Raw genomic sequence first — 27017 nt, 5'->3', positions numbered from 1 at the left:
TCATCAATGGCTACCAAGAAGGGTCAGCCAATCTAGGAAGCCTACAGTATTTCAGATTTCTAGGCGTCTATTTTAAAGATGAATGTAAGACGCTAGAAATTTCAGATTCCTAACTGCTGTGGAGTATGATTTGCATACACTATTCTGAAACATTATTAATCGGGGAGTTTAAGATCCCACCCTCTATCTCTTTCATGCACACCTGTTCTTGCTGGAAGTGACTAAGTGGATAGAAACCACAGCTGCACAGTGGCTGCACAGTGTAAGGAACACAGTCTCATCTTTAGAGCTGGGGCGTTATGGCAAAGCTTCAAGGATGCTTCTAATATATAGTTCTTGTCAGAGCAATTGCCATTAGAACACATTTTTAAAATGTCATTCAGAAGCTTTTTTTTTTTTTTTAAGACAGGCAGTTTTAAAATAATCAATAACAACAACGATAACAAAATAATTCTTTTCAGCAAGTACATTTTCAAGGATGAAATAGAGTATCCTGGACAGGCTTCATCATATTAACCACTGTTGTATGTAAGACCCAGCAAATTTGTTTTGCCTCCTTTAGTATAAAATAAGGATAAATGAACTCCTATTTCTTCTCCTCATATTACATAGAGAATGTTAGTCCTTAACCTTTATTGGGTCACAGACACTTTTTGAGTCTATGAGGGATGCTTGGGTGGCTCAGCCAGTTGGGCGTCTGCCTTCAGCTCAGGTCATGATCCCAGAGTCCTGGGATCCAGTCCCACGTCCAGGCTCTCTGCTCAGCAGGGAGCCTGTTTCTCCCTGTTCCTCTGCCCACTGTTCCCCCTGCTTGTGCTCTCACTCTTTCTGTGTCAAATAAATAAATAAATAAAATCTTAAAGAGAGAATATGATGTAAGATGTGGTACCTCTTCTAAGCAATACATTCACATTCGTATGCATAAACATTAGCATAAGATTTCAGGGATTTTTTTTTAAGATTTTTTATTTATTTATTTATTCAGAGAGAGAGAGAAGCAGGCTCCATGCAGGGAGCCTGACGTGGGACTCCATCCTGGGTCTCGAGGATCACACCCCAGGCTGCAGGTGGCGCTAAACCGCTGCGCCACAGGGGCTGCCCGATTTCAGGGATTTTTTTTTTATTTATGCATGGGAGACATAGCGAGAGAGAGAGAGAGAGAGAGAGAGAGAGAGAGAGAGAGGCAGAGACACAGGCAGAGGGAGAAGCAGGCTCCATGCAGGGAGCCTGATGTGGGACTTGATCCTAGGTCTCCAGGATCAGGCCCTGGGCTGAAGGCAGCGCTAAACTGCTGAGCCACCGGGGCTGCCCTTTTGACTCATAAAATCTATTCACAGACACTCCAGTTTCAAAGGCCCAACCTGGAAGGTAGTGTGGGGTGAAAATGAGTTTTAAGAACTCAAAATAAAATCCACTCAGGGTCTAAAGAAGACAAAGTGTGTGTATGTGTGCACACGCACACCACTCCTTTAACATTAATTTGAAGATAAGTCACTTGGCAGAGTCACTACTTTGCAAATTATTTTTAAAATTTTCTTTAATTTAAAAATTTATATATCAATTTATAAAAAATCCAGCAATATACAATTTAAAAATTATTCTAAATTAAACTACAATTCAAGGAACACTCTAGAGTTTTTGTTTTTGATAATAGGACAAGATTTCTCTATCAGAACTTCTGATCATTTTGTTTGGGTTCACAGGTGAAAATACTGTGAAAATAGTTCAATTACATCACATTGAAGGACAAGTTGAGCCCATTTGTTTATTTACTTATTTATTGACAATTTTGAGTTATAATTCACGTACTATACAACTCACCCATTTAAAATCAAACAACTCAATGGTTTTTAGATTCACAATTATGTAACCATCACCACAATAATATCAGAACATTCTTATCAACCCCAAAAGAGACCCTGTCCCCATGAGCAGTCCCTTCCCATCCCCTCAGCCCTAATTATTCCAGCCTTAGGCATCCTCTGATGTGCCTTCTGTGTCTATAGCCTTGCCTATTTTATTTCACACGAATGTCCATACAATGGCCTTTTGTGATTGGCTTCTTTCATTTAGCCTAACATTTTGAAGGTTCATCATGTTGTAGTATGTATCTGTACTTACTTTATTTCTTTTTATGGCCCAATATTCTGTGTACGGCTATTTCACCACTTGTTTATCTATTCATCAGCTGATGGAGATCTAGTGGTTGTTTCCAATTTGGGGCTATGATGAATAATACTGCTATAAACATTTGTGTGCAGGTTTTTGTGTCGATTGGCCCCTCAACTTTAACCCCACAAAAAAGTAAAAAGAGAATCTTATGACAAAGTTATACAGATTTTGTTTGGCAGGAACTTCAGACTTTTCAAGATTCAACAATTTCCATACCCAGCATCACAAGGGCTCACAATGACAGGGAGTCTGGTATCATGACTCTATCATAGAATCAGAGGAGGTTAGATGTTTTCTAAGATCCCTTCTTATATTAAGTCAATAATGATTACTTTCTGTTACTTCTCCAGGTATAGAAAAGAATGACTGGTTGTAGACATCTCCTGGTCCCAAGGAAATTACCAACAAACATTACTGAGCCCTTTGCAAGCAGCAAGCACAACCATGCATATGGAACTGGGCTATATGAAGTAACACACCAATTATGAATTCCCAAGCTACTCTGAGTTCCCCATTCTAGTCTAAAGTACCTGACTCCCTCACTAATTCCCAACTGTGTTTTGCCTACAACTTTAGCACTGCTATGCCATTGAGCCCCTGCCTTTCTTTCTGGTAACTACTTCTGCCTCTCCTTGGGTGACTTCCCATACTCACAGAGACCCTCCCTGCTGACCTTACCCTGCCAACTATCCCCACTCCATCTCGGAGACTCTGGACTAAAATTCATCCTGGCTTTCCACGCTGAATTAATGCACCTCTGGACTCTAGGTTGAAAGGGGTCAGAATGAATTTGTGACTTAGTTGCATTTATCAGTTATTAATTGTTGACATCTCCAACGATCAAAGCCCTTGGAAACCTCAACTTATTCCTGAGTCTCTCTCCTTAGCTATTATGGTATCAATTCAAGTTTTATTCACTGGGATTGAAATAATTTATCCAATAAAGACAGATTCAGAGGCATAGGGAGCATATTTCTAAAGATCTGACTCATTAGAATAATCAGAAGTCCCAAAGAGAAGATTTAGCTGATCAATTATTTCTTCTGCTTTATATTTCAGTGCAATCTTACTCTGGATCTTTGGATTTAATTTCAATGAAATTCAGTGAGCATTACCTGATGCCAGCATGTGACGTATAACCTGGAAGGCTGAATCACAGTTTGCTGCCTGGGGGTCCTGCCAAGCTTTGCCATTCTTTCAGAGGCGGGTTGCCCAGGGAAGCCAATTTTTTCAGATAGTCACAAGGCTCTAGTTGTGGAATATCAGGATTCTGCCTGTAATATTTTTGCAACTTCTCTAGTACTGTGGGCAACCCAACTGTGGAGGCATAGAACATGGGTCCACCCCTATGCCTTGGCCATCCGTACCCGTGTAAATAGACAACATCAATGTGCTCTGGATCAGCAGCCATCCCTTCTCCCAAGATACGGAATGCTTCATTGATAAGTGAATATAAGCAACGCTCAAGGATCTCATCCTGGCTAATGATACGTGGCTCAATGTGATAGGTTTTTCTGTACTGTGACAGAAATTCAGAAAGCCAGGGGTCAGGTTTGTGAATCCTACCCAATGGCTTATCATATTGGTACCAACCTTTCCCTGTCTTCTGGCCAAATCGTCCTGATTCACAGAGCAGATCAGGAATTGGACAGTATCTCCTGTTGCCTCGCTTCCGGGCAGGAGTTCCTGAAGGCACCATAGGTCCAGTAAGACCTTGCCCTTGTCGAGATTTCCAACCCACATCCAATCCAGCAAGATCTGACACTCTAAAAGGTCCCATTTTGAAACCAAACTCTTCCAGCACCTGATCTATCTCCTCTGGCCTACTGCCTTCTTCTAACAAGAAATACGTCTGATTGTAATAAGGCTTCAACATTCGATTGCCAACAAATCCAAAACAGTTACCTACAACTACTCCAATTTTTTTAATCTTTTTTGATAAATTCATAACTGTGGCAATGGTAGTGGGGGAAGAGTATTGGCTGGGAATAATCTCTAACAACTTCATGACGTGAGCTGGTGAGAAGAAGTGAGTGCCAATGACCAAGTGAGGACGATCAGTGGAAGAAGCAATCTCATCAATGTCTAGGGCTGAAGTATTGGTGCACAGAAAAGCTTCTGGCTTGCATATAGCTGACAGTTCAGCAAAGACCCTCTTCTTCAGGTTAATTTCCTCAAATACTGCTTCAATGACTAAATCTACACCACCAAGCTCCTTCAAAGATGTAGTTAACCTGGGTTTTGGTCCTAACGACGGGTGGCTGCTACGTTGCATTTTGGATGCTTCCTTTTCCAAGAGGGTAGTTATTATCATATCAGCAGTCTCTAGCTGCTTCTTGTCCGATTCCACAGCAATCACTGGGATCTTGGCCTTCGCAAGAGAAACAACAATGCCTCGTCCCATTGTTCCCAAGCCTACAGATAAGAGTGAAGAAGAGAAAGAATGATTCAATGATACTGGGAACTGAAAAATTACTCAGTAAATGAGAGGCTTCTGTGGCAATAGGGCATTTAAAGAGATCAGTTCAAGGAATACAAATGGGTTGAATATTAGTTAAGATTAGGCACTGTGTTAATCTCCAGAGGATGTGACACTGAGTAATATCTACACACACACACACACACACACACACACACCACACACATGAGAATTAATAAACAAGTTCAGCAAAGTTGTATAATACAAGATCTATACACAAAAAAATCGATTGTATTTCTATATATTTGCAATGAACAATCAGAATATGAAATTAAGAAGACAATTCTATTTGTAATAGCATTAAAAAGAATAAAATACCTCAGAATAAATTTAAGAAAGAATTGTGTAAGACTTGTACACTAAAAACCACAAAACATTGCTGAAATAAATTAAAAAAGACCTAATAAATAGGCATCTCATGTTCATAGATCAGAAGACTTATTATTGTTAATATGGCAATACTACCCAAACTGATCTACATCTCCAATGTATCAAAAATTCAACTGACTTTTTGCAGAAAATAACAAGCTTCTATCATTCATACATAAATACAAGGAATCAAGAACAACCAAAACAGTATTTAAAAAAGAAGAACAAGAGATGCCTGGGTGGCTCAGTGGTTTAGTGTCTGCCTTCAGCTCAGGGTGTGATCCTCGAGTTCTGGGATGGAGTCCCACATCGGGCTTCCTGCATGGAGTCTGCTTCTCCCTCTGCCTATGTCTCTGCCTCTCTCTCTCTCTCTCTCTCTCTGTATCTCTCATGAATAAATAAATAAAATCTTTAAAATAAATAAAAATAGGACAGCCCGGGTGGCTCAGCGGTTTAGTGCCGCCTTCCACCCAGGGTGTGATCCTGGAGACCCGGATCGAGTCCCACATCGGGCTCCCTGCATGGAGCCTGCTTCTCCCTCTGCCTGTGTCTCTGCCCCCCCCACCATCTCTCTCATGAATAAATAAAATCTTAAAAAAATAAAATAAATACAAATTAAAAATAAAAAAGAAGAACAAATTTATAGGATTCACTTTCCCAATTTAAAAACTTATGAAGGTGCCTGAATGGCTCAGTCGGTTATGTATCGACCTTTAGCTCAGGTCATGATTCCAGGGTCCTGGGATCGAGCCCCATAAAGGAGAGCAGGGAGCCTGCTTCTCTTTCTCCCTCTGCTGCTTCCCCTGCTTATGCTCTCTTGCTCTCTCTCTCTCAAATAAATAAATAAATAAATAAATAAATAAATAAATAAAATCTTAAAAAAAACTCATGACAAAGCTACGATATTCAAGACAGTGTAGTAGAAGGATAGACATATAGATCAATGAAATAGAATTGAGAGTCCTGAAATAATCTCATAACTTATGGTCAATTGATTTTTGACAAGGATGCCAAGATAATTTAATGGGGAAAGAATAGTCTTTTCAACAATGATCCTAAGACAACTGGATATCCATATGCAAAAGAATGTTGGACTCCTTCTTCACAGCATATACAAAAATGAATTCAAAAGGATCACAGACTGAAATAAGAGCTAAATCCATAAAACTCTTATGAGTAAATCCTCATGATCTTGGATAAAGCAGTGGTTTCTTATGATACCATAAGCATAGCAACAAAAGAAAAAAATTGATAAATTAGACGCCATCAAAATTAAAAATTTTTGTGCTTCAAAGGACACATTAATAAAGTAAAAGGAAGCCACAGAATCATATATCTAATAAGGGGCTTCTATCAAACTATATAAAGAACTCGTATAATTCACAGGAAAAATACAATGTAAACATTTCTCCAAAGAAAATTTGCAAATAGCCAATAAACATATGTGAAGATACGTCATTAATCATGAAGGAAATGCAAATCAAAACCACCATGAGCTACCACTTCACATCCACTAGGAGAGATATCATTAAAAAGAGAGACAATAACAAGTTCTGGTGAGGATGTAGAGAAGTTGTAACCCAGATACATTGCTAGAAGATTGTAAAATGGTGTAGCTGCTGTGGAAAAGAATTTGGAAGTTCTTCAAAATGCTAAACATGAGATTACCACATGACCCAGAAATTTTACTCCTAATTAAGTAGGTAGGCAGGTAGGTTTCTGTGTATATATATATATATCCCCAAGAGAACTGTAGACATATGTCCACACAAAACTTTTACATAAATGTTCATAGCAGCATTATTCAAAACAGCCAAAAAGTAGAAAGAAGCTGAGTGTCCATCAACTGATGAATGGATAAAGTGTATCTCTACAGTGGCATATTAATAAGCTATTAAAAGGAATAAAGTACTGATATGAATAAAGAATGAAGTCCTATAACATGGATGAACCTTAAAAACATTATGCTAAGTTAGAGAAGTTGTACACAAAAGGTCACATGTTGTATGATTCTATTTACATGAAATGCTCAGAATAGGCAAATTCATGGAGGCAGAAAGTAGATTAGTGGCTGCCAGGGGTTGGGAGAAGGGTGATGAGGAATGCCTGCTAATGGGTACAGGGTTTCTTTTTAGGGTGATAAAAATGTTCTAAAATTGATTGTGGTGGGGTTCCTGGGTGACAGAGTTGGTTAAGCATCTGACTTCAACTCAAGTCATGATCTCAGGATCCTGGGATTGAGCCCCATGTTGGTCTCCATGCTCAGCAGAGAATCTACTTCTTCCTTTCCCTCTGTCCTTCCCTCTGCTCATGCTCTCTCCCTCTCATATAAATAAATAAAATCTTAAAAAAAAATTTAAATAAAAAGAATAAAATTGATTGTGGCAATGGTTGTACAACTTTGGAATATCAAAATTACTGAAATGTATTCTTTTTTTTGGCGACATTGTTATGATGCACTTACATTTTCTTTGAATTATGGTAAAATACACATAACAAAATTTATCATCATAACCGTTTTTAAGTGTGCAGTTTAGTGGCATTTGCATATTCACATTATTGTGCAACCAGCACCACCATCTCTATCTCTTTTCATCTTCCAAAGCTGAAACTCCATACCCATCAAAAAATAATCCATCTCTATCCTCCCTCCCCTAACCCAAAGAAACCACCATTCTACCTTCTATCTCTATGATTTTGACTTCTCTGGGTAGCTCATATAAGTGGAATCATATAATACTTGTTCTTTTGTGACTAGCTTATTTCACTTAGCAGAATATCCTTAACGTTTATTCACATTGTATATACATATGTCAAAATTTCTTTCTTTTTAAAGACTGAATAATAGGTAACCTGGGTGGTTCAGCGGTTGAGCGTCTAGATGCCTTTGGCTGAGAGTGTGATCCCAGAATTCTGGGACTGAACCTTGCATCTGGTTCCCCACAGGGAGCTTCCTTCTCCCTCTGCCTATGTCTCTGCCTCTCTCTTTCTCTCTCTCTCTGTCTTTCTTTAAAGATTTTATTTATTTATTCATGAGAGGGAGAAGCAAGCTCTCTGCAGGAGCCCAATGCAGAACTCGATCCCAGACCCTGGGACCAGGCCCTGAGTCAAAGGCAGATGCTCAACCGCTGAGCCACCCAGGTGTCCCTAAATAAAATCTTTAAAAAAAAAAGACTAAATAATATCCCATTGTATGTATATACCACATTTTGTTTATTCATCTGTCAATGGACACTTGAGCTGCTTCCACTTCTAGGCTATTATGAATAATGCTGCTATGAACATGAGTATACAAATTCTGTTTGAGTCCCTGCTTTCAATTCTTTTGGGTATATATCTGCAAGTGGAATTGCTGGATCACACAATAAATCTATTTTTAAGTCTTTTAAGGATTTTATTTATTTGTTTCAGATAGAGAAAACATAAGTGGGAGGAGGGGCAGAGGGAGAAGCAGACTCCCTGCTGATCAGGGAGCCTGATGCAGGGCTGGATCCCAGGACCCTGAGATCTGAGCCTAAGGCAGATGCCCAACTGACTGAGCCACCCAGGTGCCCCCTATTTTTAATATTTTGAGGAACTCCCATACTGTTTTCCATAGAAAATTCCATTTTACATTGAATTGTGAATTTTATGGTATTTGAGTTATATTTTAATACAGTTGTTATAAAAAATATGAGTAGTATCAAACCTCAGGGAGCTTATAATCTAGAGGTGAGAAGACAAAAAGTTCACAAATATCCATTGTACAAGGTAAAGTAAGTGATGTAAGAAATTCAAATTTCTTTTTTTTTTTTTTCTTCAAATTTCTTTGGTGATTCCAAGGAAAGAGATTATTTTTGGTTGGATGAATCAAGAAAAGCTTCAAGATAAAGATATTTGCAGAAATATCTGAAGTAAGATCATATTGAAATAGGTGAAATTGGGCATGTTGAACCAACCAGACTGGGGAAGGGAAGAGGAAAGTGAATACTACTTTAAGCAAAGGCATGAAGAACAGAAAATGCAGAAAAATTATCTGATGGCAAAGATGTCACTGTTCCTTCCCTATACCATTTCATTTTTCTTCTGGGCACATAGAAGACTATTCTGGATGCCATGTATCCTGATAGGGCCTGTGAGTAATTCTGGTCAATGAAATGGAGAAGGAGGGTGGTGTGGGATCACGATTGGCCCCTACAATCTCCCACAAGATCCTTCATTACTACTGGGATGTAGGGGATGCAGAGCAGGTGTGAAGCCTTGGAGGAGACCCTTGAGGAGATGCTGGCAAACTATGGTCTATGGGCAAGATCCAATCCACTGCCTATTTTTGCACTGCTGTGAGCTAAGAATGGTTTTGCATTTCAAATAGTTGAAAAACACAAAAGAGTAATATATATATATATTTTAAAGATTTTATTTATTTATTCATGAGAGACACAGAGAGAGAGAGAGAGGCAGAGACACAGGCAGAGGGAGAAACAGGCTCCATGCAGGGACCCTGACGTGGGACTCGAATCTGGGTCTCCAGGATCACGCCCTGGGCTGAAGGCAGCGCTAAACCACTGAGCCACCGGGCTGCCCAGAAGAATATTTTGTGACACATGCAAATTATATCAAATTCAACTTTCAGTCACATAGAAGTTTTATTAAAACACTAATTTGGGGATCCCTGGGTGGCGCAGCAGTTTAGCGCCTGCCTTTGGCCCAGGGCGTGATCCTGGAGACCCAGGATCGAATCCCGCGTCGGGCTCCCTGCATGGAGCCTGCTTCTCCCCCTGCCTGTGTCTCTGCCTCTCTCTCTCTCTCTGTGACTATCATGAATAAATAAATAAAATCTTTTTAAAAAAAAAAAGAAATGAAAGATTCTTAAAAAAATAAAAAATAAAAAAAAAAAACACTAATTTGTTTCCATATTATCTATGGCTGTTTTTGTGTGCCGAGTTGAGTAGTTGCAAAAGAGATCATATGGCTAGAAAGCCTAAAATATTTACTGTCTGGCCCTTAAAAAAAAAGTTTGTTGACCCTTGTTCAGTCAGCAGTCTCCCAGTTCAGTCTCCCTTGTTCTCCTTGTTCAGGAGAATGGAAGAGCCATTAGTTGCAAAAAACCTTCTCCTGGAATGACCTTATGGAACAAGCAGGAAATAAATCTTTATTGTGTTAAACCATTGAGATTGTTATCTGTTACAGCAGTACGTTATCTGTTACCTAATGAACCCATGTGGATGAAACTCTTTCGTGAAAACTATTCATATATTTCTCTTTTATATTGACTAGCTTTGGGGATTGGTTTTGTTTTCTTTTGTTTTTTGGGGACTAGTTTGCTTTTTTTTTTTTTTAAGATTTTTATTTAAGAGACACACAGAGAGAGGCAGAGACATAGGCAGAGGGAGAAGCAGGCTCCCTGCAGGGGGCCCAATACGGGACTCGATCCCAGGACCCCGGGATCATGACCTGAGCCAAAGGCAGATGCTCAATCACTGAGCCACCCAGATGCCCCTGGGGACTGGTTTTGCATATAGAATGTTATCAGTCATCAGAAATCACTGTTTCTCTGGAATATATTTAATTTTCAAATTGTATTAATTTATTTAACATAATATATTATTTAAAAACATTTAATATTCCAAAATTAATAAACATCAGTCTTTCACTCAGTAGCAAGAAGGCTGGATACCTCTTGCTGCTATAGCAACTTGTACCCTAAACTTTAGCAGGGATAAATAAGAAGTAGAGCATGGGGTTCAGAAGCCTGGGCTCCTAGCTTTCAGTCCCAAGCTTCATATAAAATTTCGAACAGTATAGAAATTATAATCTCACAGAGACAACAAGGACTAACGAAATGTAATGTGAAAGTACTTCATAAAGTGTAGCATAAGGTGGGTGATATCTCCGATCTGCCCACAGAGCAGTGAGGGAAAGGCACATGTGAGGGTAGAGTACAGTTCTCCAGTGCTCACCTCTCAGAGCAGACCTGCTAAATAATCTTTGGGGCTACAAATCAACTCAGAATCCAGATCATAAAGTGGACCCGACTAATGCTTTTTGCAAGTGTCCTAGTCATAAATTTAGATTCTCTTTAGCCTTATAAATGGACACATTTCATTTAACCACTGAAACAAAAATACACATGAAAACACCATATATATTTATTTCGAAAAGTTCTAAGCTCCGGGGTGCCTGGGTTGCTCAGGTGGTTAAGCGGCCAACTCTTGGTGTTGGCTCAGGTCATGATCTCAGGGTTCTGGGATCGAGCCCCACACGGGGCTCCAAGCTCATCAGGGAGTCTGCCAGAGGGCTCTCTCTCTCTCTCCCTCTCCCTCTGCCCATCCCCCTGCTCATGTGCTCACTCTCTCTCCCACTCAAATAAACAAATTGTAAAAAAAAAAAAATAGTTCTTAGCTCCTAATTTTCTTCTCACAAACTTGTGGTCTCAAAGGTCTCCAGGAAAAAAAAGAAAAAAAAGACTGAAAAATCAAGCTTTTCACTGTTGGTAATTATGTTTTCAAAGGTACATATTGTATTTATATTGAATTTAGTTTCCTCATTTTTCTCATTAAATACACATGGGGCAAGGAGTCCTGCTTCCCTAATAACTCACTGCCTTTAACTGCCACGGAATTAATTCTGGTCAAGAACCTCTTCTATTGACAGAAGTAAATAAAGAATAAGGGATGCTTTTACTACTGGTGGTGCAGTTTTAGTCAAGTGTGGTCTTCTCCCTCTTTTTTTTTTTTAAGATCTTATTTATTTATTCATGAGAGAACATAAGAGAAAGGCAGAGACACAGGGAGAGGGAGAAGCAGGCTCCCTATGAGAGGCCTGATGCAGGACTCATTCCCCGGACCCAGGATCATGACCTGAGCCAAAGGCAGATGCCCAACCACTGAGCCCCCCAGGTGCCCCTTCCCTCCATCTTCTTCCTTTTTGATGACTCCAAAAGCCCAGGCAAGGTGGGGGAGTGTGAACTTGCGGTATCACCAACATGTTCTGAGAAGTCTGAACATGGGCTCATGGAAGTACACAGTTGGGGTTTTGCCAGGGGGCACAGTGAAAGGGCGATGAGTCACGGAATTTGAGGATATTGACAAGAGAGTGGTGGAAGGGATGATCCTGGAAATGAAATGTGTGAAGAGAAAATAAAGAGAGCTGATAATGGGATGTAGTTGGAATAATTGACTAAGAAATCTGGGAAGACCTAAGGTTGTGGGGGAAAGTTCAAAATCTGAATTTCAGAGGTGGAGAAATATTCAGGGTAAAGGCAAGACATATCCAAAAGCCACAAGAAGGGGTCATGGATGTGAAGGGAGGGGACTGTCACTGGATCTGAGGAAGTGAAGGCACCACAAAGCAACAGGGCTGGAGGTATTGTCCGCCCAGATGATGAAGGCAATCAGGGTGGCAGCCGGATTTGGGGGAAAGTGGATAACTGCATGCCAGGTACCAACATTCTCAGCAAATGGAGGTGATAGGAGCCATGGCAATAGTGAGGAGGGAGAGAGTGACGATGAGACCAGACAGCAGAACCACAGAGGAGTGTCCTGAAGGAGAGACACTGAGAAAGGAACTGGGAAGTGACACTCGGGGCCAGTGGGCTGTGAGAGAAGCAACAGCATTCTCCTGAGAGGGCTGCAGGAGGAGCGGGTGCCCAGAGTAGGCCGGGTCTGAGGCAGGGAGCTGATTAGGCCTCAGGAACATTCCAGAGGGCACAAGGAGCAGAGTAGTCTGAGGATAGACATGAAGAAGGGGGGAATGACCAAATCCTCTCCCTTTATTTGTGTCCAAGTTATCTTCCACGTATTTTAAACACTTTTTCATATATTTTTCTGAACAATATGGAGTATACTGAAAAAAACAAAACTATAAGCTTTTAGACATTTCGTGCCAGGCATGAATCTGAAATCTTTTTTAAAAGGCTCACAAGATGGGCAGCCCAGGTGGCTCAGCGGTTTAGTGCTGCCTTCGGCCTGGGGTGTGATCCTGGAGACCTGGGATCGAGTCCCATGTCGGGCTCCCTGCATGGAGCCTGCTTCTCCCTCTGCCTGTGTCTCTGCCTCTCTCTCTCTCTCTCTCTCTGTCTGTCATGAATAAATAAATAAAATCTTAAAAAAAAATAAAATAAAAGGCTCACAACACTCATATTCAGAATATAAGAAATAGTGCAGAGAACCATAAGGGGAGGAGGAGAAACTGAATGGGGAAAAAATCAGAGAGGGAGACAAGCCATGAGAGACTTAACTCTGGGAAACAAACTGAAGGTTGCTGAAGGGGTTTGGGTAACTGGGGGATGGGCATTAAGGAGGGCACATGATGTGAGGACCACTAGGTATTGTATGCAACTGATGAATCCCTGAACTCTACTTCTGAAATTAATAATACAGTATATGTTAATTAATTAAATTTAAATAAAATTAAAAATTTAAAAACCCCATAAGTGAACAGAGTCGATGTAGAAGGAGCACAGTGTGAATGATACAGTAGACTGGGAAGATGTAGGGGGGGCTCTCTCCTCCCAAATTGGGTTGGTGCTGGACAGCTGGGAGTTGACACTTTTAGTCAAAGACTGTACACAGACAACATTTTGCTTACCATTTCAGGGGGTTTAAACTCTACCAAAGACCACTCTTGGGTCAAGATGAAGAACAAGGGAAACTTAGGAAAGTAGCCCAAAGAAGCCAGTCAGAGGGCTAGCTTCTGAGGAAAGAAGATGTTTTGTTTGAAGAAATTCCAGAGGAAAAAAGTAGGTCACTGTTTCAGGGTGCAGAGGGATTTGAGGATAGTGGTGTTGAATGAGAAGTGAATGGATCCAGGGACCAGAAAGGCAGAGCCTTCATTCCAAAAACCTGACTACAAGAGTGACAGACCACACTTTGAAATGTGGTACAAATAATAATCATTGCTGGGGACTCCAGGAGTGACTGAGTCATACAGGGAAGAGGGGGGTATGAGTAAAAATATACCCAGAGTCTGGAGTCAGACAGACCTAGCATCAGACCCTCACACCACTTGGGTTTAGCTCATTGGTGAGAATGAGCTAAACAATGAGAATGGTGGTGTTTTTAGGCCTCACATGTAAAATGAAGATAATTCATGAGCTGGGGTGAAAAATAAGTTAGCCATGCAAGTAACATGTTTAGTATAGAGGCTGGTACCTGGTGGCCCTACGCAAATGGCAGCACTTTGTATGTGCAGATTTGGAGGATGACTTTGACCACACCCTGTTCTTACCGACAACGCCAACTGAGGAGATGGGCTGTGCTATGGCTGTTTTCCAGGATGCTCCAGAGGGAGTTGACCACTTAGTTGCATTCCTCTCTGCAAAGAAAGCATATTGCAGGGCTCTAGCCTGCCCTGATTTCTGAAGGTACATAAACAGCTCCTTCTCCTTCTGGATGCCCACTTCGTAGGGACAATGCACGGCAGCCTGGACTGCACGGACACAAGTCTCTGGAGCAAGGCACCCGGGATACTGCTTCTGCATCTTCGAAAGGGCTTCACTGAAAATACTCTCCATGTTGGGCAAGCTCTGAATTGGCTTGTTGCAAAGTCTACGGGATTCTAGAGATTGATCTGAAAGGAATAAGTAAGAAAATTGGGTTTGGAAATGTTACTTACACAAAGGGAATATGAGTATGTAATAATAATAATAACTTGTTCAAAATACAAAATTACATACTGTTCATCAAGATTTTTTTAAAAAGATTTTATTTATTTACCCATGATAGACATAGAGAGAGAGAGAGAGAGAGAGAGAGAGAGGCAGACACACAGGCAGAGGGAGAAGCAGGCTCCATGCCGGGAGCCCGACGTGGGACTTGATCCCGGGTCTCCAGAATCACACCCTGGGCCAAAGGCAGGCGCCAAACCACTGAGCCACCCAGGGATCCCCCTCATCAAGATATTTAATGTAATACTAACATCAAAATACTTGATGCACCTTAAGTCCTGTAAGATAGGATTTCACAGATTCAAAGCAATTTTCAAGTTACCTAATTTAGGCATAAAATTTTCATTTTCCTTCTGTTCCAATGCCAAGACAGCATTATAATAGGTTAAATATCAAACTCTCAGTGATTTTAAGGAAAATATTTCTCAGTTAAGAATATTTTAGATTCAAAATAATCTCAACTCCATTCCTAACAGTAACAAAAACTTAAAAATACCTAGAAAAGAAGACAGCGTTAATTGGTACAAGGAGAGACATACGAATCAGTGGAAGAGAATTAGGAGTTCAGAAACAAATCCTGACAATTAGAGCCAACAGATTTTCAACACAGGTGCCAAAACAATTCAATGAAAGGAAGGAGAGGGATCCCTGGGTGGCTCAGTGGTTTAGCGCCTGCCTTTGGCCCAGGGCCTGACCCTGGAGTCCCAGGATCAAGTCCCACATTGGGCTCCCTGCATGGAGCCTGCTTCTCCCTCTGCCTGGATCTCTGCCTCTCTCTCTCTCTCTGTCTCTCATGAATAAATAAATAAAATATTTTTAAAAATCCTTACCTACAACTATATGTAAAAATTAACTCAAAGTGGATCATAAATCTAAATTGAAGAGCTAAAACTAAAAATTTCTAGAAGAAAACAAAGGGAAAATCTTCAGGATCTTGAGTTAGGCAAAGTATTCTTAGCATGATTCACGAAAGAAAAAAAAAATCAATTCAAGACTGTACTTTGAAGGATACCATTAAGAAAATGAAACAAGGGCGGCCCAGTGGTGCAGTGGTTTAGCGCCAACCTGCAGCTCAGGGTGTGATCCTGGAGACCTGGGATCGAGTCCCATGTCAGGCTCCTTGCATGGAGCCTGCTTCTCCCTCTGCCTGTGTCTCTGCCTCTCTCTCTCTGTCTCTCATGAACAAATAAATAAAATCTTTAAAAAAAGAAAAAGAAAAAAGAAAATGAAACAATAAACCATAGACTGGGAGAAAATATTTGTATGGTAGGCAGAGTAATGCTGCCTCCTGTCCCCAATGTCTACTTCCTAATCCCTAGAACCTATAAATTTATAACCTTAGATGGCAAAGGGACTTTATAGAAATGATTAATTGTAAAAAACTTGAGATGTGGAGATTATCCTTTATTGTCTAGATGTTCCCAACCTAATCACGAGTCCTTAAGAGAGGAGACCCTTTCCTGGCTGTGGTGAGAGAGGTTGATGAAGAATGGTCAGACACAACATGGGGAAGATTTGACCTGTTGGTGATGATTTGGCTTTGACAACGGAAGAAGGGGGCCGAGAATCAAGGAATTCAGTAGCCTCTAAGCCATTCCCTCAACTTAACAGCTGGCAAGAACATGAGGACTTTGGCCTTATAATACAAGATACTCAATTGTGCCAACCACTCGAAGCGAGCAGAAAACAGATTCTCCCCTAAAACTTCCAGAAAGGAGTACGGCTGTTGTAAACAGCTGGATTTTAGGTCAGTGAGATCCACCCAGCAGACTTTTCTGACCTATAGATCTGTAAGATAATAAATTTGTGTCCTTTAAACTGCTAGGCTTGTAGTAATTTGTTATCAAAGCAATAGAAGACCAATACAATTTATAAATCAAATGTCTAATGAAGTATTTGTACCTAGAGTATAGAAGGAATTCTTGGGACTCAATAGTAAGAAGGCAAACAACTCAATTTTTTAAATGGGCAAAAACCTGAGTGGATATTTCACCAAAGAGGATATGTAAACAGCTAATACTATGTAAAAAAGGTGTTCAACATCATCAGTCATTCAGGAAATGCAAATAAAAGCCACAGTGATTTAAAAAAAAAATAGTGAATGTGGTAGGTTGTCTCTAAATTACAGGGTGTTATTTCTGAGATTAAGTTACAAAAAGACTCTGGCCTCAGTCACCCTCTCTTGCTCTCTTGTTCATTCTGATGGAAGCCAGCTGCCATGTGTGAATTGCCCACATGGCACGTGGCAAAGAACTGAAGGAGACTTTTAGTCAACAGCCAGCGAGGAGCTAAGGCCCTTGGTCCAACAGACTGTAGGGAACTGAATCCTACTAACAACTTCTTGAGTGAACTTGGAAGCAGATCTTCCCCCAGGCAAGCCTTGAGGTGGAAAGAGCCACAAATAATACCTTGCATGCAATCTTACATGAAATCCTAAACCAGAGAACCTGGCTCGCCACAACTATATTCCTGACCCACAGAAACTGCCAAGTAATAAATGTTTGATTTTTAAAAAAAGATTATTTATTTGATGATGGAAGAAGGGGACTGAGAATCAAGGAATTCAGTGGCCTTTAAACCATTCCCTCAACTTAACAGCTGGCAAGAACATGAGGACCTTGGCCTTACAATACAAGATACTGAATTGTGCCAACAACTTGAAGTGAGCAGGAAACAGATTATTTTTTTATTTGAGAGAGAGGAAGAAAGCATGAGGGGGTAGGGGCAGAGGGACAGAGAGAAGCAGACACGCCAATGAGCAGGGACCTGAGGGGCCCTGGGATCATGACTTGAGCCCAAAGCAGATGCTCCACCAATGAACCACCCAGGCACCCTAAATATTTTCTTTTAAGCAGTTAAGTTTTGGGATAATTAGTTATGTAGCTAGAGATAACTAATACCCACTAGAATGACTATTATCGAAAAGACATCAATACCAGATGTTAGTGACGGTGTGGAGTAACTGAAATCCTCAGACATTGTTTGTGAAAATCTAAAACAGCACAGTACATCTACTTTGGAAAACAGTTTGGCAGTTTCTTTTTTTTCTTTCAGTTTGGCAGTTTCTTAAAAAGACAAGCTTATGGTTCAACCCAGCAATCTACCTAAGAGGAATGAAAACATATGTCCACATAAACCTTGTATACAAATATCCATAATAGTATTATTCATAATAGGTCATCAAATGATGAGTGGATAAAGAAAATGTGACATAGCTATATAGAGAATACTGTTCAGCAATAAAAATACTGTCAGCAGGGATCCCTGGGTGGCGCAGGGTTTAGCGCCTGCCTTTGGCTCAGGGCGCGATCCTGGAGACCCGGGATCGAATCCCACGTCAGGCTCCCGGTGCATGGAGCCTGCTTCTCCCTCTGCCTATGTCTCTGCCTCTCTCTCTCTCTCTGTGTGACTATCGTAAATAAATAAAAAATTAAAAAAAATACCGTCAGCAAATTACCGATACCTGCTACAATTCAAACGAACCTCAAAAACAGTATGTAAACTGAAAGAAACCAGATCAAAAGGCTACATCTTATATGATGCCATTCATGGTAAATGTCCAGAAAAGGCAAAACTATAGAGACAGAAAGATCAGTGGTTGCCTAAGGCCAGGGGTGAAAGTGGGATAAGCTGCAACATATTACGTGGGAAATTTTGGCGGTAGTGACAAGTCCTAAAACTGATTCTTAGGGATGGCTGTGCAACTTTATAAAGTGAATTATGCATCATTAAAGCTATTTTTAAAAATGTCTAGAAGTGAATTTATCAAGAAACATACAAGACCTCTAAGAAGATAACTATATCATTTTATTGAAGAACATACAAAGACTTGAGCAAAGAGAGAGATTCCATGTTCTTGAATATAAATATTTCATAACATAAAAATATAAATATCTCCTATATATATTATATATGAATTTCTTTTTTTAAATTTTTTTTTTATTTATGATAGTCATACAGAGAGAGAAAGAGGCAGAGACACAGGCAGAGGGAGAAGCAGGTTCCATGCACCGGGAGCCCAATGTGGGATTCGATCCCGGGTCTCCAGGATTGCGCCCTGGGCCAAAGGCAGGCGCCAAACCGCTGCGCCACCCAGGGATCCCCGAATTTCTTTTTTTTAAGATTTTATTTATTTATCCATGAGAGACACAGAGAGAAAGAGGAAGAGACACAGGCAGAGGGAGAAGCAGGCCCCATGCAGGGAGCCCGATGTGGGATTCGATCCCGGGACTCCAGGATCACGCCCCAGGCCGAAGGCAGGCGCTAAACCACTGAGCCACCACCCAAGGATCCCCTATATATGAATTTCTAACCAGAACTTTTGTGGTTCTGGGACACCTGAGTGGCTCAGTGCTTGAATGTCTGCCTTCAGCTCAGGGTGTGATCCCAGAGTCCCAGGACCGAGTTCTGCATCATACTCCCCAGAGGGAGCCTGATTTTCTTCCTACCCATGTCTCTGCCTCTCTCTCTGTTTCTCATGAATAGATAAATAAAATCTTTTTTTTTTTAAAGAAACTTGGTTGTTCTATATTTTTTTTTAAAATTTTTTTTTTATTATTTATTTATGATAGTCATACAGAGAGAGAGAGTGGCAGAGACAAGGCAGAGACACAGGCAGAGGGAGAAGCAGGCTCCAGGCACCGGGAGCCCGATGCGGGACTCGATCCCGGGTCTCCAGGATCGCGCCCTGGGCCAAAGGCAGGCGCCAAACCGCTGCGCCACCCAGGGATCCCGGTTGTTCTATATTTTTTAAAAAATAACTCAACAGGCGTGCCTGGCTGGCCCAGTTGGTAGAACATGTGACTCTTGATCTCAGGGTTGTAAGTTTGAGCCCCACATTGGTTATGGAGCCTATATAAAAAGGATATATAATAAAAGTAAAAATAACTCAATGGAATGATTCTTTTTTTTTTAACAGAATGATTCTAAAGTTTGCATAAAAGAATAATGTATAGAAGTATTATCAAATAAGATGTGATGTTAAACTTTCTTCAGAATAGATTTATATAAAATTCCTAAAAATCTGTTATGTCCTGGTATAATGTTCTCAGTCACAATTTTAAAATGTGTGTCACAGAAATAACCAAACTCTCTTGTCAATTACATTATAATAAATGCATTATCAGATCTTAAAAAAAAAAAAAACTCAACTGTGTAACAAATTATATTACCCAAATTGTTGTCTAAAACACAATGCCAGAAATGTTTTTTTTTTTTAAGTACTACCATCTCTTCAAGAATACACCACTATATCAAAAATGTACACTTCAGTTAATTGGACAGAAAACTTCCAGGGGTTATAAAGCAGTTTCAATATAAAAAGGCATATAGGGGGATCCCTGGGTGGCTCAGCGGCTTCGCGCCTGCCTTTGGCCCAGGGTGCGGTCCTGGAGTTCCGGGATCGAGTCCCGCATCGGGCTCCCAGCGTGGAGCCTGCTTCTCCCTCTGCCTGTGTCTCTGCCTCTCTCTCTCTATGTCTATCATAAATAGATCTTTAAATTTAAAAAAAAAAAAGGCATATGAACGTGAACCTGTCTGGCACTGGTGTGTTACTATGTGTGCAAGGGAGAGTAAGGTTTGGATTTAATCGTGTACACATGTGAATTTATCTTCGAGGCATTGCATAATCTCAAACTTTTTCTTAACCTAGGAGGCAACAATACTTCCTTAATGCCTGATTACTAGGTAGAAGAGAAAATAATGGATTTTTAAATTAATGCTTTCCCATATGATTTTTAAGAACAGGAAAGGAGGGGAGATGGTGGTTAGCACGTAGTCCCCATCTGCCCTGCTTTTGTTGGAGAGACATGAACTCTATCCAACAGGTTTCCAATTACTTGCTCAATTATCCGATGTGTTAGCTTGAGATCCTCAATTTATAGGAAGGCAAGTTCAGGAGAGAAGGATGGGAGACCTTTCCAGGGCCTACAGCTGATTTAATTTCCTGATGGCCCAAAAGGAAGACAAGAGTGGTCAATGGGGAGAGGAGGAGGAGGAGAGGACAAGTATGTGGAAGACAAAGTAGATGAGGAAAGGGGACTGAGCCGCCAGTACTGCGGCACAAACAGGCAGCTAGAGTAATCTGTGCCAGGGACACTACACTGTCCTTGTGACACTACTAGAATTCCCATCTGATTAGCACCGACTCTCAACACCAATAGTACACTTAAGGGTTATCTATGGAATTTAAAAAGTTCAGATGCCCATGCCCCGCTGTAGATTCAGTTAAGAATACTTAAGGGTGGGGGCTATGCATGAGTATTTTTAAAAATTTAACACTTGATTTTGAGGTGTAGCCTCTGGAATATCCAAGAGCAGAGCATTAGGTCAGCCATTGTATCAAGGACAGCTGTAGCTCCTGGCAAACTCTGCCCTGCGTCAGAAACTGAGAAGGAAAGAAAGAAAGAAAAGAGACAGAGAAGAAAAAAGAACAGCCTGCTTAATGATGTGCAGTAATTACTGCAGTAATTATTGCTGATCAGCATAATGCTGTTATCCTGGGGATACTCAGGACCTCTCAGACTGCAGGTGGGCATTCTGGGAACTACTCATGGCACCTGTCCAGACTAGTCTAGGGCCAAGCTGAGCACATCCACTGGAGTTTTGGGTCTGGGCACAAATACAGATGCTTCCTATCAATTTCCTGTCTCTTTCCTGCTGTAGCTATAAGGGATGCTGTTATCTTACAAATTTGTTCTATTAGAACAAAACATATTCAGAATTTCCCCTTTGGGTCTACGGGTATGGTGTTTTCAAAATGTGTTTCTCATACACTTGATTGTTTTAACATCTTGGTAGTTTTAAATTCACTTAGCTGTACCCACACAATAAGAGAGGCAGGTATGGTCAGGTCAGTGCTAGCATTCGCTGCCCAGGAAAATGAGGAGAAGAGGAACTAATTAGAGATTCAAACATGCTTATAATTGAATTCTTTCCTTGACCCCTTCGCATTTTTTTCTTAATTCTTTGAGATATTGCAAGGCAGATGGATATTCAAGTTTTGATTTTAAAAAAGGTGAATCACCTTCCTAAAGGAAGAAAAGCAGGTGATTATTTCCCCCCTTTTCTTTCTGGTAAACTGACAGGAAGACATTTTTCTCTGCCTAGTTTAAAGAGAGTCACAACATGCAATTTACAGAAATGGTTACCTAAGACATAAAAGACTGTCTCTTCTCCAATTTTGATAAATAGTAAGTAACCTGTGTTTGTCTCAGAAGCTCTGCAAAGGACAGACAGGACAACTATACTTTTCCAGTCTTGCAGGAGGTCACCCACAGAACTTGAGTACCACAAAAAAAGGAAGCTCAATTTAGACATATGCTTAGGCCTTCTATGTGAAGCAGGGTCATTCTGTTCTTGTGAAACATGTATATAAATGTTCACAGAGAACAAAAATAAATTACAAAAAGCAAAAGATAAAATGGGGAGAAAGACGATGAAACCATTAAGATTTGTTTAAAGTCACAAAGTCAAAATGAACAAATAGACCAAAGTCTATAGGCAGAACTGGAATTACTAAAAATGGCCAACACAGCACCGTAACTATAAAGAACCAGGGGTCATTACAGGAACAAAGACTTGGTTTCCTGAGTTGAGGCCCCCAGTTGGACGTCCCCTGTGCCCACCTTTGAATAACAGCACACACTTTCAGCTTCATGCCAGAAACATGCACATGGGAATGGGGAGTCTTACTCAGTTTAGGAATAAGCAGGCTGCTGGCCAAATGAGAGTGCAAATAAATAGCATTTTATGGGACCCTCTCTTCTTCTGTTTAGCCAAGTAATTCTGAATTGCTCTGCTAAATCCATTGCACTGCAGTAGTCTGAGAAGCTTCATACAAAAGCATTAGGATACATGATGCTAATTAACTCTCCAGGATGCAGGTTAAAGGATGCATGTTAAATTGTAGAGAAATATGTAGCTACTTCCCAAATCATATATATCTATATTTTATGCAGGGCTTGATCTCACGATCCTGAAATCAAAACTTAAGCTGAGATCAAGAGTCATATTTGCAACCAACTGAACCACCCAGGAACCCCCTAAGTCATATTTTTAGATACATATTAACCTTCTGTAATCAATCCCCCTCTACCCATAACTGATTCCAAATGCTGATTGCAATATTGACCATTGACCATTGGAAATTCCCTTCCTTCTCTCCTTTCCTATTAGATGTGGAAACTAAATAAATTCCTTAGTCTTTTCCTTATTTTATATATATACATATATATACATAATATATATTTATATATGACTACTGTCCTTAGATATATATATAATCCTTGTCAACATTTCACTTGAGGAAGTTGGTTGGGGGTTAGGGGTGAGGGAGGGAGGGTAGGATGTAGGAATGGGGCGGAAATAGGCTTCATTAGTGGAATATTTTTACAAAAGGGAAAGGAGAACTCATAATTTTACATGTATTTTTAATAATTGAGGTATAGAGGCACCTGGGAGGCTCAGTTGGTTAAGCAGCCAACTCTTGATTTTGGCTCAGGTCATGATCTTAGTTTGTAAGATGGAACCCCTCATCAGGCTCTGTGCTGGGAGTAGAGTTTGCTTGAGATTCTCTCTCTCCCTCTGTCTCTGCCTCCTGCCCCCCTGGTTCATGTGTTTTTTTTTTTTTTTCTCTCTCTCTCTTACAAAAAACCAAAATCCAAACAGTAAAATTCTCAGAGTTTCCCATGGGGATTCTAAACCTTAATCCCCAAAAGAAACAGTGGAGTTGTCCAGGTTGTAGCAAGAACAAAAAAACTGGAGCCCAACCACTGGAGCCTGTGGGGTCTCAGAACAGGGGTTGAAACCAACTAATTTCAATGGATCTTTTCCTTTATTGATAAAGCCAAAAAAGCTGATTTGATGGGACACCTGGGTGGCTCAGTTGGTTGAGCATCTGCCTTCGGCTTGGGTCATGGTCTCAGAGTCCCGGGTTTTGAGCCCCATGACACCCTGCTCAGCCAGGGGTCTGTTTGTCCGTCCATCTTCCTCTGCCCCTTCCCCTGCTGCTTGTGCTTGCTCATTCTCTCTCTCTCTTTCAAATAAATAAAATCTTAAAAAAAAATAAAAAATAAAAAATAAAAAAAAATAAATAAATAAATAAAATAAAATCTTAAAAAAAAAAAAAGCTGATTTGCTAGGGTCTATAGAAGGTCAAGACTATAATCCAGGTCTCCTGACCTCCTGTCCTGAGCCCAGTTCTCTATAGACTGTATGTACCTTTTCCACACTGGCCAGACATCCCTTTTTCCTTTGGGTAAATTTAATGACTCAGATATTAGGAAAAGATAAATATTTTTAAAAAGATTTATTTATTTAAGAGAGAGCATGCAAGGGGAAGAGCAGATAGAGAGGGAAAGAGAGAAATAGGCAGATTCTCTGATGAGCCTGACTAGGATTCCACATTCTCACACTCTCGATCACACAACCCGACCCTGAGATCATGACCTGAGCCGAAATCAAGAGTCCAATGCTTAACCAACTGAGCCACCCAGGTGCCCCAAGGTAAACATTTTTTAAAAAAACCAAGAGTCTTCATTACCTACCACCCAATACAACCATTGACAAAAATTTGTTAGTTTATTTCCTTATGAAAATATACATATGAAGACATACACACACATTTGTGCAATTTCCTATCTGGCTGTTATCTACAGTACGACATGTAAACATTCTCCTGTTCTTCAACTTTCTTTAAAAAATGGAAGTTTTAGTGGTTGAATGGGGCTGCTTCATTTCAGTCTATCATCTTTTATTTAACTAATCCCCCTAAAATTAGATTTCTGAGTTGTTTCCAATATTCTACAATGAGAAAGCTTCAGTGGGTATCACCGTTACACAGATCTTTGTATACTTCTGTGATTACTTCTTCATGATAAATTCCTAAGAATAGAAATACTAAGTCAAAAGATACGAGCAAGTCTCAATACATAATTACCCAGTTGCCACTACAAGCAGTATAATAAGAGCTCGTCTTAGACAGCCCGGGTGGCTCAGTGGTTTAGTGCCACCTTCAGCCCAAGGTGTGATCCTGAAGACTTGGGATCGAGTCCCACATCGGGCTCCCTGCATGAGCCTGCTTCTCCCTCTACCTGTGTCTCTGCCTCTCTCTCTCTCTCTGTCTCTCATGAATAAATAAATAAATAAATCTTTAAAAAAAAAAGAGCTTGTCTAAAATGTCTCACCCTATTATTTTTCTTTTCCAATTTGCTTGACAAAATAGTGTCTTCCAATTCACTGATGAGTTCTCATTAACCATCAAGTTTAAAAAGCATGTAAGAATTAAGTAAATACTTACTATACAACTCAGCAATACTATTCTTAGGTATTTACCCAAGAGAAAGGGAAACATATCTACAAAGACTCATGCAGGCCCAAAGTGAAAACAACCTAAATGTCCATCAACTGATATATGGATAAGCAAACTGTGGTATATCCACACTTTGGAATACTATTAGGTAGAAAAAAAGAATGAGATACTATTAGATGAAACGGCATGGACAAGTTTCAAAGACATTATGCTAAGTGAAAGGAGTCAGACACAAAAGGTTACCTGCTATATTGTTATTCCAACTATATGAAATTCTAAAAAAACAAAACTACAGAAATAGAAAGTAGGTCAGTGATTATCTGTGGCCTAGGGTAAGGGAAGAGAGTCTACTAGAAAGAGGTATGAAAATACTTTTTTTTTTTAAATCAGAGTAATAGAACTACACATTAGTTTGTGACAGTAGTTACACAACTATAAAGAATTACAAAAATTCTTCAAACTCTATGCTTGAAATGGGTGGATTTTATTGTGTGTAAACTATACCCCAATAAAGCTGGAAGAAATAAAAACAGAAGCAAAGATTACTTATGAAATTTCTTGAGAAAAACTAACTTATTTTCATTCTTGCATATTTCCTTTAAATTTTTGGCTGTATTCATACTCTATAATTATAGAATATATGTATATTTTTATTTTAGACATTTTTATACACAACTTTACATATTTCTGTATAGTCCTCATAATTATAATTTTAAATAGTTATACATAATTGTCCAAAACCAAAACCATTTCTCTACTGTTAACAGGTGAATTACCAAATTATGAAGCAGATTATTCCTTAAAAAAAAAAGAGAGAGAAAGAAGAAAAAAGTAGATAATTCCTCCTCAGTATTTGGATGCCACCATCTGGACAAACTGTGCAATGTTGGTGAGACTGAGTAGACCATTTTATAAATTTCATAAATAAAAAAATAATTTAATGTTTAGGTTTATGTAAAAATTATTTTTTAAAGTCAAATAAGTTTTAAAAATTAAAATAGACCATTTTAGAATTTACTAGACTATCAGACTATCATCCTTATCTATCTCTTTTAGTTAGTTAACTCTTGAATCTGAATAAGGAAATCAGTTAAGGAAAAGAACTTCCTGTTGAAATCTAATTCTTTACAAACTAAAGCTCTGTCACATGGCTCTATCACAAGCCCCAAACCAAAAAATCAGATACAGATCTCCACATGCAAATAGCCTCTGCTGTCAGCCAACCAAGTGACTTCTAACAAATTTTTTTTAATTTTTTTTTATGATAGGCACACACACAGAGAGAGAGAGAGAGAGAGGCAGAGACAAAGGCAGAGGGAGAAGCAGGCTCCATGCACCGGGAGCCCAACGTGGGATAGCGCCCTGGGCCAAAGGCAGGCACCAAACCTCTGCGCCACCCAGGGATCCCTGCCAACCAAGTGACTTCTAATAAGACAATAAGCTGTCCTGGGAGGCACAATGAAATCAGTGATGGAAAGTTGGTGGAGTTTGTAGGGAAGGCAGAGAAAGACACCAGGAAACTCATTCCCTTTTGGGTAAAGACTTGTTGATTCTCTTTATTAGTCACCAGGATTTTCTCTCCACGGTCCCTGGCCTCTCCAGTTCAAGCTTTTACTGTTGCATTAAAACCACAATTGGCTAGAGCCACAAAAAGAAAGATTATTTCAGGGAAGTGTTTGGTCCCTGCCAGGGTCGACAAAAGAATGACTTTTTCAAAAGAATGCTTTTGAATGACACTGAGCCATTGCCTACCACCAAGTAGAAAGATGAACATGCTGCTTTACCTGTGACCCAACACTGTTCCCAATTATTTTTTATGGCACTCTTTAACCCTCTCCATCTTGCTCCCAATCTCCATAAACTGAAAAGGAATACTTGAAAAAAGAAAAAAGGAAAATTCTAGGACTGCCACTACCAAGAACTCTTAAAGGAATGCCATGAATCCATACAGTGAGAAACCAGCGAGAGAAAGAAAATATAGTCACTGAAACATAACTATGGTTTCATTGTAGCAAATTAGAGAAGCATCTGTCTTTCTTTTC

General features: G+C 40.0%; 1 protein-coding gene across 2 annotated transcripts in view; it reads right to left on the bottom strand.

Moving 5' to 3' along the window:
• Positions 1–1760: 1760 nt before the first annotated feature.
• EHHADH (enoyl-CoA hydratase and 3-hydroxyacyl CoA dehydrogenase) overlaps positions 1761–27017 on the bottom strand; it is a 49283-nt gene continuing 24026 nt past the window's right edge. For both annotated transcript variants that reach the window (XM_072752531.1, XM_026007306.2), the window contains 2 exons: positions 14228–14569; positions 1761–4587 (listed from right to left, as the gene is read on the bottom strand). In XM_072752531.1, the coding sequence (XP_072608632.1) occupies positions 3326–4587; positions 14228–14569 (1604 nt within the window). In that variant the 3' untranslated portion in view covers positions 1761–3325. The remainder of the gene's footprint in view (positions 4588–14227; positions 14570–27017) is intronic.

This window comes from Vulpes vulpes, chromosome 3 (assembly GCF_048418805.1).
Source record: "Vulpes vulpes isolate BD-2025 chromosome 3, VulVul3, whole genome shotgun sequence".
In the NCBI taxonomy this organism is placed as follows: domain Eukaryota; kingdom Metazoa; phylum Chordata; class Mammalia; order Carnivora; family Canidae; genus Vulpes; species Vulpes vulpes.
This window is presented reverse-complemented; position numbering and strand designations above follow the sequence as displayed.